The sequence below is a fragment of the Ambystoma mexicanum genome, chromosome 8 (assembly GCF_040938575.1).
Source record: "Ambystoma mexicanum isolate Mex_15411 chromosome 8, UKY_AmexF1_1, whole genome shotgun sequence".
NCBI lineage: Eukaryota > Metazoa > Chordata > Amphibia > Caudata > Ambystomatidae > Ambystoma > Ambystoma mexicanum.
In genome coordinates, this window is record NC_090929.1 from 537,580,746 (window position 1) to 537,602,716 (window position 21,971).

At 45.3% G+C, this 21,971-nt stretch overlaps 1 protein-coding gene across 3 annotated transcripts in view; it reads right to left on the reverse strand.

The window, feature by feature from the left end:
• LOC138472193 (inositol 2-dehydrogenase-like) overlaps nt 1-21,971 on the reverse strand; it is a 457,962-nt gene that overhangs the window by 43,851 nt on the left and 392,140 nt on the right. For 2 of the 3 annotated variants that reach the window (XM_069610239.1, XM_069610240.1), the window contains one exon: nt 8,946-9,102. The exons of the other annotated variant lie outside the window; for it this stretch is intronic. In XM_069610239.1, the coding sequence (XP_069466340.1) occupies nt 8,946-9,102 (157 nt within the window). The remainder of the gene's footprint in view (nt 1-8,945; nt 9,103-21,971) is intronic. 3 annotated transcript variants of the gene reach the window in all.

Sequence of the window (21,971 nt, forward strand, 5' to 3'; positions counted from 1 at the left end):
TTTGTCTCCCTTCCAATAGTGTTTGAGATTTCCATACACATATGGTCTTAAAAGAGCACTAGTATTACATGTTCAGTTCTTCATTTACTATTCAATTATTGCCTTTTATCATCTGCTTCAGATACAACTGTTTGACTGAAGTTGCGGAAGGTGTAATGAAGAGTGATCTACAGCTGTTGTCCAAACACAAGCGCTTGAGTAGTATTGACTTAAATTTGTGCCTATTGTCCAGAAAACTATGGGAAATCCTTCTACGAAATACCCCAGGGCACTTGCATTCTATTTTTAACAGCCAGTACTTCACCACATATCTGCGCATACATTGAGCATGGCATACACCTGAGCAAGCAGCATCACACAAACATCATTATTACTCTAAGGAAGCAGTAAAGGGAACGATATTGCAATAAACAAATTGCTTATTGATCTGAATGGAAATCCATTTTCATATTATGGACCTGTACATATAATTTGAGCCAAGGCAGGATTCATGTAGAGTATTACAAAAGATGCTGGCAAAACCCCATGCTTTTGGTATTAGATTGGATTGAGTTCCAAACACATCTCTGAACTAGCACCATATACTAATGGAATCATAACAAAAAACTGAATCTGTGCTCAAACGCCAAGAAGAAAATAAAAATACAAGTGTTTGGTACTGATACAGAGTTAATAGCAGACATCACTATTTGCCCTACTACTTGTTGTAAGCAGATCAAAGCATCAAGTAGAATACCCTGTGACATTAGGGCTCTATAGTTACTATGCAGTGCTGCAATCAATGTTTAATGATGACAGAGCTATGCGTCTTTCCCTGCAAAAAAGCAAAGTGATCACAATCTTGAAGTCTGTCATACCTCCACCTTCACCACCGCAAAGCAGCTGCACAAACACAAAATAAATAACTACAATAACAGCAATTACCAATACTGCACACGAAACATCATTTCTGTTCCAATTGTTAATGGAATTGCAGAAACCCACGTTTGGATAAATCAAAAGAAGTAGTACCGGAAGTATAATGAAATGCACTTAATGTTTTACCCTACAAAGACAACTCAATCAGAAAATGACGAGGCAAAATAAGCTAAATGGAATTGCACCAACCAACTACAAAATCATGGAAGCACAAACAAAGCTAATGTTACCATGAAAGAAGCTACTTTCATATATTGACAACAAAGTTTTTATTATATTTTAGCAGGCCCAAATAAACAAAAAAACATTCTAGTGGTGTGGTGTACAGAAATTGCCACCTCCCATTGTTCTTTGGACTGTCTTAGTAGTATACATGATAAGGCAGACGCAAAGTTAATTCTTACAGCCATCTTGGACAGGACACAGATATTTCCATTCTTGCTATCAGAAGGAATGTAAAACTCCCCCGAGTCTTACTTTGTGCCTACTCCAAAACACATTGCTCAGGTTCATATGGCTTCAAGGGGGCTGAGCTGGGCTGAGGTAATATGAAGGCTTGCAGCCATTGTGAATTCCAAAAGAGATGTGTACAGGTGTGGAGCTTCCCTCTCTCTCAATGGAGCCCTGCTATTAATGCCTGTGTGAGTCCAGGTCCTGCTACATTCTCAGTGTGTGCATTTTTAGTTGTGTAGATTATTTAATCCATCGACGTCTAGTTCAAGGGAATTTTTCACCCAACCCAAATTAGGCAATTTGGATTTAGTAAATAAAGTTCTTTGTATGATCCTGGGACATACCAGTTTAACAATATGGATTTCCTATACTAGCCCACCTCTTTCGGAACAAGAAACATGCAAGGTTGCACACAAAGTACATTTAATAAAAACTAGAAATAATGAAACCAATTTAAAATATAAGCACAGTATACATTTTCATCATTCTCAATGAAATCCCAATGTCAATGGTTAATACTAGTTAAGTGAATTGTCAAAAGCTGCATTTAACTTCAATGTAGACGTTTTAAAGCAGATAACACCATATGTACATTTGTTTTAACCTGAGTGCAAATTCACCATCCGTTGAAAAGGGAATGTGGATTTAGCACAATGCTATCATCTTCAAGAAAACAACATTAAATCAGAACATCCCTGCCTCTACTTGTCTAAATGTCTTTACTTCCCACAATTTAAAGACAGACGACTTGACAATCCTGCCTGTGAATCGCTTGCAAAAATAAAAATGTGTATTTAGCATGTATGTTTGCTAGGTTCCCTTCAATGCTGCTTCTATTGCATTAATGCACAACTGTCATTTTATAATTGCCAACTTAAAGTGGGAAAACTTGTGGCAGTTAAAAACCCTCTGCCTATTTCCTAAGGTGGTTCAGAGCCAATGACCAGAGCCTGCTCTGTGATATAACCAGGGAATGGCTTCAATTACATTATTTTTCTAGTCATGTGCAAAGTATATATTATATGGCTCCCAATTGGTAAATGCAGATTACACAGAAAAGGTGTCAGTGATTTCATAATACGCGCACCATTCGGATCCATTTGTTCAAATTCAAAGCTTCCAGATGTGCTTACACTTCAGAACCATTTACTAATTTCCCATGATGTACAGTCACTTGATATAGCCCCCCACCAGTACTTTCACAAATAAAAGGGGCTGGGCTATTCCCCTTCAGAGTATACCTCCCTTCAGAATTGTATTTCCCCTTGGCATTAATACTTACATAGGAATATCTTTTGAATGTCTCACAGCCAGGTGGCTATCAGTCAGAAAGATTGATCAGCTGCCCCCCAAAGCCTGGTTTCTCTCCTTCTGTATAGGGCCTGTCTACTTCCTTCCCCACTCAGCTAGGCCTGTGATTGAAATCCATATAAGTCCATCACAATGGTCTGCCAGCAATTGAAGATGTAATCAAAGGACAGCAATCTATTCTATTCTTCTTCCTGTTGTCAAGTCTTCTTTCTATATCCTTCTTCCAGTCAATCCCCACTGCAGTCAGTCCATCAGCGAGTGTGTCAGTGCCCTTCAATCTATGAGTTTGGTCTTTTATACATTAGAAAGTACTCCCTTTAGATGTGTGTATCATTTCTCAATTTTGATTGGTCAATCTATGTGATTGAATTGTGTTCAAAAGTGGCACCTTGTTAAACCATCTCTTTTGTACTCATTGGACATATTAATACAGAGGGCAGTCTTATGGGAGTAACATCTAAACCCAGTTTCCCTACTATCTGATATGATGTCATCTTGGAGATTTCTACATTAAACAATTGTAATTTTCTAAAGCATTATGTTCCTCACATATGATTAAGTTACTAATTAGTCAGCCAGATGGCTCTCACCAAGGTGAATCAAATAATGTGAGTCTCATCTCGGCACGACATGTGATGTGTGTGTGACAGATTTGCTTCTTTTAGTCTCTGATTCTCTGATACGTTCACACAAATATTCCATTCCCATCTCAGAATATTGGCTAAGCCGGCACGGAAGCTAGGGTGTATTAATCACTGAGGTGCAAAGTTTCTGTGCAAAACATTCTACATTCTTATCATTTGTGTAATTAACAACTATAAAAAATCTATCATTTTACATTCAGCTGATAGTTTTTCACCCTGAACCATTTTTTTTTAAAGTACTTTTCTACATCATTCCTAGAACAAGATATTCAAGAAGAATGTGATCCTGTATGTAAACATTTAAAATGCAATTATTTTCCTTTTTATGTGATGGTTCACAAAATATTGGTGGTATTTCAAATTCCTGGCCTTGCAACAGGTCATGTGGTATCACTCTCTTTGAGACTCAGAGTGGGCCATTTATGATGCATGCCTGTGAGGGTGGTTGTCACAGGACTCTTGGTCAGAAAGTTATTTGAAGTTCAGTTGCTCGCCACTTTTATGATAGCAGGTTGTCACAAATGCCAGACTTCATGTCTGAGTAAGCGTAAATTGCATCCTTAATGGAAGACCTGTTTGATGAAAGTTGTTGATTACTTGGGGAATTGTTTGTTAGACTCAGTGACAAATTGAGGTTTTTAATAAGAAGCATTTATTTTCCTTGCAAGGTCTGCATTTTGAGAACAAAGAGAACATGTGTTCCTTTGGTGTCCCCAAGAAGTGTCATACAATGCATAGCCCAGCCTCAGAGTCCTGGGTTTTACTTCTTTAGGAAAACTTCTCCCCAGCACTGTTGCTGGGGTTAGAGAAAATGTAACTTTACTTTCCAGCCTAAAGTTGCTGTTTCATTCATAAGTCACCTTCTTTTCCACATTGCCATGTTTTATGTTGTTCTTTAATCAGGGGTATTATATCATTTTTGAAATCAGGCTCCTGTGGATAGAAATCTACACTTCATGTCTCTGTAGGGTTCATGAAAAGAGCAGAAATAATGTAGGTGCTAATTCTGTTTTTTAATTAAGCAATAAAACCAGTGCTGGGGGGGATCAACGGTCAGATAATGCTCTGTGGCATACGTTATAGGCCCAATCGAAGCGAGGGCCTTAACGGTAGCCCCAGGCATTACCTGACTGTTAATGCCCCTGCAGCCAGGAGTTTATTGCTATTAGAATCCCGGCATGTTATACTAGGATGTTAATACGTTTTTTTCCACATTGAGAAAACACATGTTTGCTGTTTCTCAACTTGAAAAAAATCTACGATCCACAACAGCTGCCATGGAAGAGGGAGAAGGGAACTACACAAAGTCCCTTCTCCCTTTCCATGTCAGTCATTGCCGCAACAGGGCTGCACTGAGAACATCGCGTGTTCCCGACGCTGGTGAGGGACACAGCAGCGTCGGGCAAAAGTCTTGGTGGGGAAGATGGCAGCCACTCTCTCCGAGGAGGCTTGGATCAGGGGCTTTACCATGTGGTAATGCCCCCGGTTCTGAGTCTCCTGATTGGCTGTGAGGCCACACCCCAAACCCTCCTCGCCGGGTGCTAATTTTCTATAAAATGCTGTGCTTTGTATCCCAGATTGACTGTTTTCCATTTAATACAGATTGCTGTTTTCTTCCATGTAAATGAAGATAATTATTTTGGGGTCTTGTCATTTACTGTGATCAAGTACACTTTTATTGTAGCTGGTCTGTTGACATCAAAACATTTCATCTCATGCGTTTCGTTCAAATGTTTTGCCTAGGAGGCAGTTCATAAATGTATTTTTCAATGTCAATTTTCATTTGCAACCTCATTTGCACCCCTACTGGTAAGTTTTGGAAGTTGTTCATTACATGTACAGCTCCTACGTAGCAGGAAATTTGCAAGTTTGTAATCCCAGAAATGCTGAACAAGAGGGAGTGTTCAGTTCATTCACTTGCACGTCCAACAAGCATGACTTTATAACTGCAGGGCTTCTGTGAACTGTGCAAGTTCGAGTCACAGTGGAGAATGAATTCGCCGGCATCTGTGCCGGGAAAAGAAATGTGTTTCGGTCTTGTAACAGCGTTCCCTCAAATGGAAAGGCTTTCTTTTATACGTTTTAGTTCTGATTATGGATAGGGCGTTTGAATGGCTCACTGAAAGCCTTTAACTTATTGGAATGGGCCCTACGCTGTCCCTTACCCTGATCGTGTCTGCATTATTGTTGTGGGCAGTGTTGGAGTTATGTGGGACTTTCTTTACTATCTTCCTGGAGGTGCTGCATACTGACATAAGCAGAGGGAAGCACAATTTAAGCTAATTTAATTACAAATTCCTCCTTATCACACAAATGTACAGAAACATTCAAAGAAGAAAACTGTGCTTCACTATCACCAGGAAACGTAACACAATGTCCAGTTTAAGGTTTTAGGCCAATTGTCTCTGAAGTCCCAGAGACCTGCCTGGTGCTTTCTCTCGTGTAAGGCCAAACAAAGCTAAAAAAGTGCTGTCTATTGGGAAAATGGGTATTTCTTTAAGCCGCTTTTAAAATCAGCACATTTTACACTAGGCCCAGTAGGGCTCAGCGAATATGGCAAGACTATGTGTGCAGTTTTAATATAATAAATATCCAGTGTGAATCAGAGTGTCTCGTCCCTTTGATCACCAGAAGAAATGCTGCTCCCGTACCCAAACCAAGGCGTTTCTTAACGTTTCCACAACTCCACCTATTCCTAGTCCTCACATAGTACATAAACCGATGTATTTCTGCAAGATGACCCCTGTAAAATATATGGATAATACTGCGACTAGGAAGAGCGACAAAGATCATGTAGTGAACAAGGAGGCCCTATGAGGATGGAAGAGGAGGACATGAGAACTGTATTTAACGCTCTAGTTGTTGGCCCTTCAATTAAACCAATGTAAACAATAAAAGGGAAAAAGGACGAGACCTGGGGGGTAGTAGACACAGTACGGAACAGAGCGGTCATGGAAGCCGATGGCAACAGAGAAAGTGGCAGAAGCCAACAAGTAAAGAGAGTTGGAGACAGAGTCACTGGGACATCTGAAATGAAGTCCCAAATGCCTGGTCTGACTCGGCATCTCTGCAGCAAACAGCAGTTCGGGAGAAGGATGGAGAAAGAATTCCTGTGAGTAACTTAATGAATTGGAGGCACTTCAGATCAGAGTTGGAGCAGACGAACCTTGCAGGTACCGCGACTCTGAAGTCGCAGAGCGACAATCCACAGTAGAGACGTTGTAGACGCGGATCGGGAAAGCAGAGCCCTGCAGACGCCACTCCAGTGAATCAGTTCGGCAGAGAAGAAGCTCTGCAGTCACCAAACCTGGGTCGGAGCGAGGAAGAAACCAGGAGAGCTGAGGTGTTGGTGCGAAGAGCAGGAGACAAAGATCCATTAAGAAGCTCCAAAACCCTGGCACAAGCTTAGCCAAAGGTAGGTGTTTACAGGGCACTGGCTGGAAGGGAGCAATGAGGAGGCCCTTGGCAGTAAAATGAACCAAAGCTGGCGAATATTGAGCAATTAAAGCAAAAGGGAAGACACATACCCCTTTTGGAATTGTGAACAGTGGGAACCCAAGAAAAGGATCAAGGGGAGAACACACCCCTTTACATTGGGAAGCCTGTAAGCATTAGAAGTACCAGTAAATAAAAAAAGACATGAGAGAACCCTAGCTACCGGGGCAATAAAAGGCAGCACAAGTAAGGAAAAGCATAACAAATAATACTTGGCAGACTAGTGAACCAAGTATACTGGGCTACTGAAACAGAAAACATACACCTTTGCAGGTGAGTACACCAAGGCTGTGAGTCAAACTCAAGCCCAACAATGAACCTTCACTAAGAAAAAGCATAAAGGGACTCATAAAGAGTGCAAGCAATCCCTTCTTTGGATTTATTGGAACCTTAATAATTGTGAATATCCTGGTTTGGAACTTTATCCTGGTTAATTGTTGGAATTGGACTAAAGCAGATGTCCTAAAGAAAAGACACAAGAAAGGAGAAACAAGCTTCCCGAGTGAAGTAGAATTTTATTTTTTGAACTTTGCTTTTGAATTATAAAGGCTAGCCTGCAGGATGCCAGCCAAGAGACATCTTCCCCTTTTCTTTCCCTTTTATTAGATTAGATTGTGAGGGTCAGATTAGGTTTTGGACATGGGACGGAGAACTTGATTTTGAACATTATGAAACATACACTAGGTCGTTTCTTTGAGGCAGAGAAACCCCTCCTAGATTTAGGGAAAGTTAGGAGTTTCCCCAACCAGCTCTTTCAATAAAGGTGGATATCAATCAAATGAACACTCTTGTGTCTGTCTCCTACCTCTGCACCTTTACACCAGGTATATGTTATATTGTCGCCTTCTGGAGACAGAGTCCCCTATAATAGGGTAGTGTGTCTGTCTTTTTAATGAGAAACACAGAGCGTGGAGGTTATACGTTTTAGGTTTCAGTCTCCCAGTAGAGTAAAACAAAAGTGTAGAAGTCACCCTTAAGAAGAAAAAAAAGACTTGGAGATCCACATGAGTATACCACACTGGCTAGAGTTGATGGTAGTTATAGGCCAAAACATATGAAGAGCCACTGGTTGCCTACCCTTGACTTGAGGGCAGATGCAATTTCTCACAAAAGCAGACATTACCTAAACCTTTAGTTATTAATATACATAATATGGCACAACTATAACCCACCAAGCTTTGAAACTGTGCCGAGATTTACACACAAACGATTCTTGTCTCTATGATGTACCAATTGAGCCAAGGCAGCTGCTTACTTTCACCAGTATTACAATCCCACAGGCCAGAAGAACAATTACACTGTAAAGGACAACATATTTCTTGTGGGTCACCCAGCCTGTATAGTGCATCTAATTCCTCTAAGATAGCTGGAAGGAGTAAAAGCCTTAGTAACCAAAACATACATGGACTAACAAATAGCCGCTATATTCAATGATCAAGCCTTTTGGCTTACTCAGAGTCAGTGATTTATCTTGTATGTATTTACAACATTTTGAAAACAAAGTATGTTTTCTTTCATTTTCAACTGTGAGCACAAACACATTAAAAGAAAATTGAAATTATATGATGGACAAAATAAACTACCTTGACCATGAAACAAAGAATGGTTTCAATTAGTCAATGGCTAATCTACGAAGAATAGATGCATAATGAGTCTGCACAAAATGCTTTGGTATTTCTCTTAACTGGTAGTTTAAAAGCTTACGCACATTCAAAGAAAGTGGACTTTGAAAACTCAAAGTGTGCCAAATGTTGGAGACGGTCATAGTCTACATCTCTTCCCAATGAAGATACATTTAAATGTGATTTCACTGCTTCAAAATTACGAATAGATATTTTAAATAGTATATTTTGTGATATAGATGAAGGGACAACATTTCAGATATTACACTAGCAAACTCTGGATGGGAAAAGCTCCCAAACTCCATACTTTACACATCATAAAAATAAACTTCAAAACCTAACTTGCATTCCAAAAATTGCTACAGTGGTTCATTTTGAGGTGAAGTTGAAAAGGTGGTGTTTAAATTCAGTTGGCTAGATCCTTGCCTGCACTGATCTCGGATTAAGAAGTGTGAACACCAGTCCAAATATAAACTCTTAATGCACACATAATATTTCTAACCTTTAAGCGTTCTGAGAAAGTGCCGGAACATTTCTCTGTAGGCTTCCTGGTACCGATCTGTCTGTGTTTGGGAAAATATGGGCACAGAAGTTCCAAATTCACTAATTCCCAAGGAGTTCTGATTGTCGACCCGTAATGATCCTTGGGAACCATGAATCTGAAAAGAGAGCACAAGAAAACAAACAGGTGTCAGCTTGGAAGCTCTCTGAAAAGTTATGTGATCAGTTCAGATCGAACCATGGCAACATATTTGGCAAGTAGGTTCCATGTCATAAAATTCCTTGACGAAATAAAGATGTACATATTTACTGGCCTCAACACAGAAAAGAGAAAAGAACAAATATTCAGATTTTCAACTATTGTACCTGATGCACAAAATATTTGCTCGCCTATTCATTTTAACATGGTTCTAAGTGATTTCTACCCAAATACTTTCCAAGCACAAATATTCAGTTGGCGCAATGTTAAGGGTTGAGAGGACCCCAAGCCCAACCCCTTTGCCTATGCCTTTCATGCATCCCGACTCCTCTGCTCCACAACATTTTCCAAGCAAATTAGACATTTTGAGCAGGGTTTATTTATTAAATTGATATCGACATGCTTGAAAATTGGGCATTGTATTACAAACCTCTATCTACCATTCAATATTCTGACATTATCACCCGGTGCTGGTAACTGGAGGGATAGCCCACCTACGGCAGAACAATGGGCTGGTAATACTTGGTTAACAAAGGGGGTCTGTTCTGACGTGTAACGTTTTGAGGGCGGGACTACTTATTGATTATAGTAGGCCCAGGTAATTTCTATTGTGTCCAAGGAAATACAAAAACACTATAAATGTGAAGATGTACAAGAAGGAGTTCAGACAAAAATAGATATCATATATACAGCTTATAAATTTATTTTGCTGCTGGATGCGCCGATGCGACGGGAAACACTAAACGTGGATTGGCTCAATTGCAAGCCTTACCACAGTGTCACCCCTTGTACGCATTAGCGTCCATCTCGCGCCGGTGCCGAAAGCCTCCTTACTCACCGCCGTACACTGCCATTTCTGTGAATGAACTTGCAGAACCTGCAAGGCCGCCACAAGGCGCTGCGGCTTCCAAAATAGCCGCCGCTTTTACCGTTAACAGCTTTCGCCTGACGTTCCAATCATTTACAAACTATGTAGGTAGCCATAAAAAAATGTCAGTCGACAGCACAGTGATCAACTTCTCCATTACCGGTAATCTTTCCATAGCTGAGTGGCTACATGAGAGCTCCGTTGAAACTGAAGAAGGACCAACCGGCACTACAAACTCACAAAGAAACATGAATACAGAGCCCACAGGTAACATTGCAAGCAGACATATTTCAGTGGCAAATGAAGACCTTGATTTATTGGAAATGAATCGATGTGAGCAAAACACACAATGTGCAACCAAATGGGCAGTTGACACATTAAAAGGCTGGCTCACACAAAAAGGATACTTAACTTCTTTTGAGATGCAGCCACTCATACTCTGGCCTTCCGGCTATGCTCATTTTATGCTGAGGTGCGCAGAGTGCATGGTACAGAATACCAACCACAAAGTCTCATCTCTCTACGATACGGTATAAACCGTCACCTCAACAATCCAGCATTCAGCAGAAATATTAACATCATGCAAACTGAAGATTTTACTGCTGCCAACAATGTATTCATCGCCATAATCAAAAAACTGTACCAAAATGAAAAAGACCAGGCTCAACATAAATCACCAATAACCTCTAGCGATCTTTCCAAGTTACGTTCATGCAGCATTTTCAATACCGCCTTTCCACAAACATTCCGATACAAAGTATAGTTTGACATACCAATTCATTTCGCAAGAAGAGGACGTGAAGGTCTTCATCTACTGCCACCAAATGCTTTCCAAGTACTAACAGATGAAAATGGCAAACAATATGCCACACTCACATACAACGAGTTAACCAAGAACCACCACAAACTATTTGACCAACAACGAAATAACCTTTGAGGAAGAATGTACGCTATTGCTACCGATCGCAACTGTCCAGTGAAATCTCTCCTCCTTTACATCTAAAAATTAGCATTGGATGCAGCATGCTTTTTTGTAATGCCTCGTCGCTTCATCCAAAACCAATGCAAATATGAACAAATTTGGCACACCAACTGTCCACTGGGTAAAACACTCTTGGCGATTTCATGCAACGCATCAGTGAATGTGCCCATCTAAGTAAAGTATACACCAATCACTGCATTCGTGTCACCACAATCCAACTGCTTTCCAATGCTGGGCTGGAAACCAGAGAAATAATAACTGTGACTGGACACAAAAATGCTTCATCAATTTCCAATTACTGGCAACCCCAAGCCACACAACGAAACGCTTGGCATGCCATTCTCCACGAGGGCCAATCTGCACAACAAATACAAACCAAATCTGATACAAATCTTCCATTCCACAATGCAACAGATTCTGCCACAAACACCTAATTCTTCTACTTCATTATCCACCATTATGTCCAGCACATCTACAAATAACTCCAACCCTTAGTTTCCTAATTGCTCTTTCATTTGTCATGGCAATGTTCAGTTTAATGGTCAATGATACTAGTCTCATACACACAAACTTCCATATTATATTCTCCATCACTAAAAGACACAGTAACGTTTGAATCAATTATTCTGTCATTGTTAAACTGCACATATTGTTGAAATGCCTTGCTAAATTCCCATTACTCACCTGTACATGTCACAGTAAAAGTCTAACACCTTTATTCTGCTTTTCCTTTTTTACTGCATGTCATGTCATTCGAAATTGCACATATTGTTCAACTGCATTAAAAATTCCACATTTTGACTTGCACATGTTACCCCGGTGTCCCTGGAGTTTGTTGGTTATCCTAAGCAAAATCCTCGCTGGAGAATGTCTTCCTCTTTCCTGAGAGGCTCCAATGTAGATGAATCCTTACATATTGAAATTGCTGCATTTTTTTGTATCAATGAGAACTCTGTCCGTACACACTCAACTCTATGGGAGACATTTAGAGTATGGATAAGAGGTATTATTATGGCTAAATCCTCTTGGTCACTCAGGAGCATTAGGTGGGAGCTGTGTCGTATGGAGTGCCAGCTCAGAGAAGTTGAGAACGATTATAGCAGGTCCCGGGGCGATTGTACTCTGGGACAGATCCAGGAAATGTTAGGTAGGCTTGATACGTTAGCAGACCGGGAGGATCTACACATGGCCATTCCTACTACAGCAAGGGGGATAAAGCCAGCAGATTGTTAGCTATACTTGTTAAGGCCGAGAACCATCGACATCCTATTACCAGTATTCGCGCCCCTGGCAACCCTGTGTTGGTGAGTGAGAAAGATATTAGTGAAACATTTTCCAGTTTTTACTCCATGCTCTATTCTAACTGTGAGAAGGTCTCACAGGATGACGTTTCCAGATATCTGTCTGCAATTGACATCCCCTCACAATAGAGGAGATTGAAGGTGCAGTGAAGTCACTAGCTGCTGGGAAGGCCCCGGGGTCAGATGGGTTGGGGATAGAACTATACAGGGAGTTTTGGCAGAATCGGACACCCAGATTGCTGGTGGAATGGGAGGAATCCTTGGATGGGGGTGCGCTCCCACAGTCCATGCGGGAAGCCATCATCACAGTTCTACTCAAGCTCCATAGGCCTCCCCAAGATGTGGTGTCATATACACCGTTATCCCTAATTAATACTAACGCCAAGGTTTTTGCGAAAATTCTTGTGATGTGGCTGCTCCCGTTCCTGCCCCAACTGGTGCACCCGGACTAGTCGGGCTTCATACCCACTAGGTACACTGCTCGAAACCTATGTTGTTTGTTCTGTGTAATGGCACAAGTGAATCCCTGGGCTAAAGCGGTCGAGGGTGGCTTAGATGCTGAAAAGGCTTTTGATTCGGATTCATGGCGCTACTTGTTCTATGTACTACGCCATTTTGGGGCTGTCCCCTGTGTCCCCTACTAATTGCACTTACTATTGAACCGCTGGCTGCCTTAATCAGAAAGGTACATGGACGCAGAGGTATCAGGATAAACGGTACACCCCAGATAATCTCCTTATACGCGGATGACACATTACTTCATGTCCAGGACCCGGAGCAGAACTTAGTCCTAATTATGAGGGATGTACATGAATTCTTCAGATACTCTAGATATAGAATAAATAATTATAAATCAGAAATGTTTCCCCTTACACCATCTACAGTTCGGCCGACAGGTCTCCCGCAAATTTTAGATATCTGGGAATTATGGTGTCCGTGAGTCGACAATCTTTATACATCGACAACTATGAATCCTATTTACAGCAACTGACCACCAAGCTGGTGCTTTGGGTGAAACTGACGATTTCATTATATGGGTAGGTAGCATGCACATTTGGCCTGGTCAGGCCTTTTGCACTAGGCTGAGGACATTGGCTTCTATGTTTGTCTGGGGCTCCGAAGTGGCAAGAATTAGTTGGCAGAAACTGACCGAGCCATATGAGTATGGGGGCTTGGCGGCACCTGATTTTGAACTGTAATATTTGTCTTCCCAAGCCCACTTTGCTGGGTACTGGCTAAGCGGTCGTTCACCTACCATTAGAGAGATACATAGCGAGGGGTATGTTGATTTCTGTACCTTTGATTCTGTCAGAACTACAGTTATTGCTTGGGCTAGGATATTTAAGAAGACCCCTGGTAACGTTCTTTCGACTGGATGTTCCGCCCTTATCTTTGATATTGCGAATATCCCAGCTTTGCTGCTTCGGAATTTTGTTTTCCAGCAGAGGTCGCTGTGCGTCGATGCTTTTTGACTATGTCGCTCAGAGGCCTCCATCTCGATGTCGCCGCTGCTATATGTAGCAAGTGCAGTGCCCGCTGGCCTCAGTTCTGTTTTTTTTCAAGTGAAGCACTAATATTGTGTTCGACAGGTCCTCCCCCTGAGAGAGCACAGAATGTAAATGCAAGGGAAATTCTACTGCGGGGTAGGTTGGGAGGGGCAATAAGGAATATGTGGGAGGAACATCCAGTCGAAAGAACATTACCGGGGGTAAGTAACTTGTTCTTCGAATGGATTGTGTCCTCCCACGTATTCCTTATCTTTGATACACTCCCAAAGCAGTCTAACCAATATGTACGAGGGAGTAGTGTGACATGAATTGTCATGGTTGTGTATGCACCGAATGCAACACTGCTTTGCCAAATGCAGATTCTTGCCCCGAAGAAGCGTCTGAACTATAGTGTTTACTGAAGGTGTGCACAGACGACCATGTGGCAGCTGCACATATATCCCTTATTGGGACTCCCCTCTGTATAGCAGAAGAAGTTGACATGACCCTGGACGAATGAGCTCTTAGGTGTTCTGGCGGATATTCCCCCGCTAGTTTGTAGCATTACAATATTGTTAAAATAATATATCTGGATAGAGTTTGTTTGGTAATTGCCAAACCCAGTTTGCGACCGCAACAGCCCACAGATAATAGGTCATCCTGTCTTAATATTGTTATTCTGGAGATGTAAAAAGCTCAGTGCACGTTTAGGGTCAAGACTGCCAAGCCTTTCCTCTTCCTTCACAGGATGTGGTGGAGGATAAAAAGATGGTAACGTTATCTTCTGAGTGAGATGGAACTCAGAAACAATTTTGGGGAGAAAAGTAGGCCTCACTTTCAGTACCACTTTGTCTTTATAAAAGATAGTATAATGGGGCTTGCAGGAAGGCCTGTAGCTCACTCACCTTTCAGGCAGAAGTAATTGCCACTAAAAAGATTGTTTTTACAGTTAGTAGTCTCAAGGGACAGGAGTGTAAAGGCTCGAAAGGAGCTGCCATTAAACACTTTAACACTAAGTTGAGATCCCACAGTGGGACTTGAAAAGGAGTTGGCAGTAAAACATGAGTTAGTCCTTTCAAGAATTGTACACTAGAGGTATATTAAAGTAAGAGGCTTCCTCAGAAGAGCGCTTAAAAATAGAAAGTGCTGCCAAATATCCCTTGTGTACCAGTCTGGGGCCCCAGATTTGCGAGATATTACAAAAATGATAACACTATAGGTGTATTACAAGTAAACGGGTCAACATTCTTATCTCTACACCAGCTGCAAAACGTATTCCAACGGCAGCGGTATAAAGATTTGGTTGCCATTACATCATCCGGGAGGTCCCAATCCTTGTATTTCAGCCTCTCAAAAAGCATGCATGAAGGCTGAGTGTCCTGATATCCGGATGGAGAACCCGACCCTCCTCTCGCGAGACAAGGTATTCTCTTTGTGGAAGACGTATCGGAGGGCAGATGGACATGCCCAGAAGGTCCGGGTACCATGTTCTCCTGGCCCTATCTGGGGCAATTAGGATCATGTGTTTCCTGAACTTTCTTAACCTCCTGATTACATGGCGCCTGGAGGAAATGCGTGTAGGAGTGGAAATTCCCAGTCCACGACGAATGCGTCTCCTAGAGCTCCTCTTGGGGGAAATTCCCTTGAGCAGTACAGTTCACACTTCTGGTTGGCACCGGTCGCGAACAGATCCACTTGAGGGGTTCCACAAAGGGTGAAGATCTCTTGAAGGACTTCCTGAGCGAGTTCCCTCTGATGGAAGATTGTGCTCTGCCTGCTCAGAGCGTCCGCCGTCGTGTTCTTCTCTCCGGCTAGATGAACTGCCGAAAGAGAGATTCCTTCTTGTATTGCCCAGAATCAGAGCTGAATTGCCTCTCTGCACAGTGGTAGTGACCCTATACCTCCTCTCTTGTTGAAGTAGTACATGGCCACTGTGTTGTACGTCATTATCAGGACACTCTTTCCCTGTACAGATGGCAGGAAGGCCTTCAGCGCTAGTCTGATTGCCCTCAGCTCTAAAAGGTTTATATGTAGTATGGACTCTGATGGAGACCAATGACCACTGATTGTCAGATCGTTGGTATGGGCTCCTCACCCGTGAGTGAGGCATCCGTCACTACTGTTATCTCCGGCCATGGTTGCCAAAATGGTTCTCCTTTCAAGATGTTCTCCCAACTGGCTAACCACTGAAGATACAATGAGACCCTGCTTGGGATTTGTAGGAGGTCTGACATCCTTCCTGAGAATTGTGACCATTGTGTTCTGAGAGCCCATTGGAGAGATCTCATTCTCAGACGAGCCTCTGGCACCAGAAAAATGCAGGATGCCATGAGGCCAAGCAACCTCAGAAAATCAAAGGCCGGTAGATGCTGAGCATTATGGAATTTGGTCACCATCTGCAGAATGTCTTGAGGCCTCACCTCTGGTGGCGAGGCTTTTCCCAAGGATGCATCCAGGACTGCTCCAATGAATTGGAGTCTTTGCGATGGTATCATGTGAGACTTCTTGAAGTTGAGGGAGAAGCCCAGTCTGTGAACTGAGTGGCAGGTATAGCTGAGATGTTCCAAGGCCTGTTCTGGGGAACTGGCCCTGATCAGCCATTCGTCCAGGTAGGGGAAAACGTGGATTCCCCCTCTCCTGAGACTCGCTGCCACAACCGCCATCAGTTTGGTGAAAACCCTTGGGCGGAGGTTCAGTCCAAATGGCAGAACCCGAAAATGATAATGAGAACCGCCAATTGCAAACCTCAGGTACTTCCTGAGCTTGAGATGAATTGGCACCTGAAGGTCCAATGATACCATCCAATCCTGAAGCTGAAAGGCCTGAAGGATCTGAGAAAGGGTTACCATCTTGAACTTGCCCTTCCTGAGGAACTTGAACAAGTCTCTTAAGTCCAAGATGGGTCTCAGTCCTTCATCCGATGGGGAGTACCAACTCTTGTTCCTCTCTGCTACAGGTACTGGTTCTATAGCACCTTTCGATAGCAGGGTTAAAATCTCCTGCATAAGGAGCGGATCTGGAACTTTCAAAGAGTTGTTCCCTGGTGGATGACTCTGAGTCATGGTCATCGGGCCAAGAACACAGACATTCAAGGGCCACATACACACTTTGGCGCCAGGTTCATGAATGAAAAAATAAGCAAGAACATTTACTTGGGACAAGAATGCTTTTATTTTGGACATAATACTTCATTTTGGGTGCAAGGCGTATTTAACATGGGAACTTCCATCACTAAAGCAGCCCCACGCATACCCTTGGGTGTGGCGGCAGCTGCTATTGGGTTGCCTTGCACGTGCCAGCTCTCAAGCAGTGGCAGGCAAGCCAGGCCTAGTTGGCGTGCCCATGATCACAGCTATATAAGCTGCTCCGATCCCTGAGGCAGACGCTTTGCGTTAATCTGCATTTCCATGAAGTGCAACGCTCACTGCTGCCTGGGATTAAACTTACCTTTGGAAATCCTGCTTCCTGCTTTCATACTTACCAACTGGAGAACCTGCTCTCACCTGTGCGCATCTTCGTTGATCCTGACATTCTTCTCCAAAGCTTCCGGAACGCTGACATCTTCTTGACACTGCAGTTCATCTTCAAGCCTTCCGGACTGCGGACATCTTCATCCTGGCACCGCAGCTCATCTTCAAATCTTCCGGGATGCTGAAATCTTCATCTTGGCACCGCAGCATGACGCGCTTCGCCAGCGACAGCAGCACCTGCAAGTAAGAACGAAAGGGAAGGTTAGATACTTAAAATACATTCAATTTGCAGACCACCAGGGGGAGCAGAGCATGCAGGACGCGTAAGCATCGCGCTCCTGAAAGCACCGCAGGGCCTAGTGGACTTTCCTAGTCCCCGGCCTGGAGTACGAGACTGAGCCGGAGAAGACCTGTCCCCTGATCAGAGGGCCCCACCCTGAGAGTACCGGGGGACCCGCCGCAGTCTGGCCCGGGGCCCTGACTATAGAAGCATCCTGAGAAAGTGCACACGAGCAGTGGGTACCGGTGCAGACATGCAACACCGGACACTGCCGTCCCCGCGGCTCCGCGAAGCGGTCCCACCCCCCCCTGTTGCGGAAGCATATTTCGTGGAGGTGCTGGGGGACACACCGCACCGCGGGGGACTCGGAGTGGGGAGCATACAAATCCTACGAGAGCCGAGGACCGAGGAGGACACGGCCCGGGCTTCCCGCCCTCTATCAGCGCATCGGAACGGGGGCAGCACAGAGGGGCGCCCTCCAGCACCCTGGGGCCCAGAGCCCGCTCCCGGCCCACCCCCAGCGCACGGAGGCCCCGCGACAGACAACAGCCGGACAGAGGCATCGGCCCCGTGGACGCCTCGGAAGCGCCACGGCCTACCCGGCGGAGCCCAGCACAGTGACGGGGAGCAGTTGGAGGTGAGGAGAACATGGGGGGACAGGGACAATCGAGTGGACGAGCCATCTAGGGGCAGCCCCCCCAGGGCCTTCTCCTTGGTTGCATGCAGGAACGCCACCCGGTCGGGGCGCTACGAAAAGAGGCTGGGGCCGCCTGAAATCTACGGATTCAACTAGGCCCAGTATCTTTGAGACTCTACTTAAACCAACAGGCCCCACCTAGGGCACAGCGCCACTCACAGAACCACGCACCCTCATCGCCCGAGTTCCCAGTGGTCCGGCCACTGAGGGGGCCCTGGATCGTCGACCCTGACACCGCCCCTCGTAAGGGGTATAGCAGCACCGTCCTGAGGTGCGCCAGAAGTCTCGGACCCTGGAGCGTCCCCCAGTACCCGGGGCAATCTCATCTCTCCAGCGCTTCCGCCGGCCCCTCGCGGCCACGGGTGCGGTCCCCAGGAACGCCATAACCACCATGACAGCGGGCGGCGAACCCCCTCCCGCTGCACTCACAAAGAGGATCTAAAGGACATTCTCCAAGAGATTAAGGCGATTCGCATGGACATTCAAGCCTCCATAGTGGATCTCAAGGGGAGGGTGGAGACCCTGGAGGATAAAATGGAAGGCATGGAAAATAATCACCTCCAGGCATACCTGCTCGACATGAAATATGAGGCTAGGCTGACAGACTTGGAAATGAGAGAGGAGGACATCATTTTGAAGATGGACGATCTTGAAAACAGAGAACGCCGAAACAACCTGCGCATCATGGGTGTGACTCAAGAGCGAGGGGAAACTGCGGCGGATGTGGGGAGGAAGGTCCAGGGCCTGATGAATCAGCTTTTTACTCTGGAGGGCGGCAAGGAGGTCCAGCTGGAAAGAGCGCATCGAGGTGGAGGTGGAATGGGTGCGGGCGGGGGACCGAGGTCCATCGTGGTGCGGTTCCTCCGTTATAGAGAGAAAATGGAGGTCCTGGAGAAGGCAAAAAGAGTGGGGAGCTTTATCTTTGAAGGCGACACAATTAAGATATTCCAGGACCTATCATCCCTCACGCTCACCCGCAGAAGAGAATGTCGTCCACTCAGCCAGTGGCTTACAAGCCAAGATATCAGATACAGATGGTCCTTTCCCTTCGTCCTTTCCTTTGTACGGGCCGGGGTAGACTATAGAGTGACTAGTGGCAAAGAAGCCTCACAAGTATTACAAGTGCTCAAGGGGGACGCCACGGAAAGGGGAAATATGATGGAGACCCAAGAACCAGGCGATACCGTGAGGGAACCGGCGGGTTCCTGGTCCACGAAGAAGAAGACAAAGGGCAGGAGAAAATTCAGAAAACCTAACACACCGATGTCTCAGGTTGAAGGGAACTAGGAGTGTAAAGATAGTTTAACGAAAAGATTAAGTCTGGCTTGTAGGCGACCCCGGCTGGGGACACAGAGTTTATCAAGAGAACTGCGGTGCAGGAACATGCACATACCCTGGTGGCTTGCCCGTTGGCAGGCGTCTTGGACAAAGGAGGGAGGAGGAAGGGGTGGGAATTGATGGTAAGGGGCTCGGGACAACATATCCACCACACTTCAAGTGGGCACTGGGCAGCTCCGACATGACCAGAAGGACAAGATACTTAAGAAGGGAAAGCAATGGCAGTCAATGAAAAAAGGGGCCACGTCGAGTCACTCAGGGTGGGTTCGCTCAACATTAAGGGGCTCAACTCTCCGATAAAGCGCTCCCTTCTCGGGAGGGAAATGAAAAATAGAAAGGTGGATATCCTGTTTGTCCAAGAAACCAGAACAGTGAGGGGGGGGAGAGGGCCATCCCAGGAGCTCACGTTGGCTAGACCTTTTGGGCATCATGTCATGTAAAGAAAGGCGGAGTGGGCATCCTACTCCAAAGGAACCAGAAATTGACAGAGGTGTCCCGGTGGGAGAAGGAGGATGGAAGAGCCTTGGTAGTGTCCGGCAACCTAAATAACTCGAGTCAGCCTATCAGTGATATACTGCCCTAACGTGGGTCAGAGAGAATTTGCTCAAGTGGCCTTGGAGGAGGTGATGGCTAAAACGGAAGGGCTCTTGATCCTGGGCGGGGATTTCAATATGTGGGCAGATCGCGAGTTGGACCATAGTGGGAGTTCAGCCACATCAGGCAATAGAGGAGCGGAACTTTGTGGCGGGCTGCGGGAATTAATGTGGGAACAGGGATTGGTGGACATATGGAGGGAGCTGCACCCTAGACGAAGGGGATATACCTTCTACTCCGCAGTCCATGGCACTAGGACTAGGATAGATTACCTTTTCATGGGGAGTCAGCATATGAGCAGAATAGAGGCCTGTGACATCCGCCCAGTCAGCTGGACAGACCACGACATGGTCTGGTCGGATGTCAGCATAGCGGGGCTGAAACCCAGGGAGTCTCTTTGGAGGTGCAATGACTTCCTGCTGAGGGACGCAGTCTTTAAGGAAGAAATGACCGTTGCAATTAAAGAATTCTTTGAGCTAAATGACACGGGAGAGATGAGCTGGGGGATGGTGTGGGAGGCGGCTAAGGCGACTTGGAGGGGAAGGTTGATCAGCGAAGGGGCATCCGAAAAAAGAATTAGGACCCTCTTGACCCACAAGTTGAGATCCAAAATAATCCTCCTAGAAAGCTTGGAGGGGAAGGCGGAGAGAGAGAAAGAGAGGGACCGGACCTGGGCATAACGAGGGAGAAGAGACTAGAACTGAGAGAAATGGAGATGGGGAAAATTGTAGCGGGGCTCCAACATCTACGTCAGAAATACTATGAGAAGGGGGACAAGGCTGACGCTATGCTGGCAGCAAAATTGCGAGGCCAAACGGCTGATAGATGGGTGGCAAGAGTGGTTAGCGCGGAAGAGGGGGAAAGATCTGATCCGGAGGGGATAGTCGAGAGTTTCGCTTCTTTCTATGAGAAGCTCTACGGGAAGGAAGGGGAGATAGAGAAGGAAGCGAGAGAGGCATATCTTAATGGGGTCACCCTCCCCTCCCTTGGTCCCTTAGAAGCATCGGCCCTAGACGCCCCCATAACTGAGGAGGAGGTGCTTAGAGCCATATCGGGATTGAAACTGGGCAGGGCCCCAGGGGAGGACGGGTTCACGGCAGGTTTCTACAAGGCCTTCTCGGGCCATCTAGCGGGGTTCATTGCGGACCTTTTCTCGAATATCATGAGAACGGGGAGGGCACCCTCTTCCTTTGGCAAAGCTCTGATCACAGTGATTCCGAAGGAGGGGAAAGGCCAAGTGGATTGCTGCTCCTATAGACCCATCTCCCTCCTGAATGTAGATGCGAAGCTATTTACCATGATTATCGCCTCGAGACTGGACAGCTACATGCCGAGGCTAATTCACTCAGATCAGGTGGGTTTTATACGGGGAAGGCAAGGTGCAGATACACTGCGCAAGACGTTGCACCTGATGTGAGAGGCAGCACCGAAGGGTGGGAACCCCGTCCTGGTGTCCATTGATGCTGAGAAGGCGTTTGACCGGGTTGACTGGGGGTTCCTTCAGGGGGTACTCGAGAAGCTGGGATTTGGTGCGGGGATTAAACAAGCCATCAAGGCCCTATAAGTGTCACCAACCGCCAGAGTTACAGTCAACGGGCGTCTGTCACGAGTCTTCCATCTCCAGAGAGGTACGAGGCAGGGCTGCCCCCTCTCCCCTTTCCTCTTTGCCATGACAATGGAGATTTTGGCGGAGTACCTCAGGGGCGCTTCAATGGTGAGAGGAATTGAGGTGGGCGAACACACCTTTAAATTAGGCCTCTATGCAGATGACATCCTGCTCCACCTGCGGGATCCAGCAAGGTCGGTCCCAG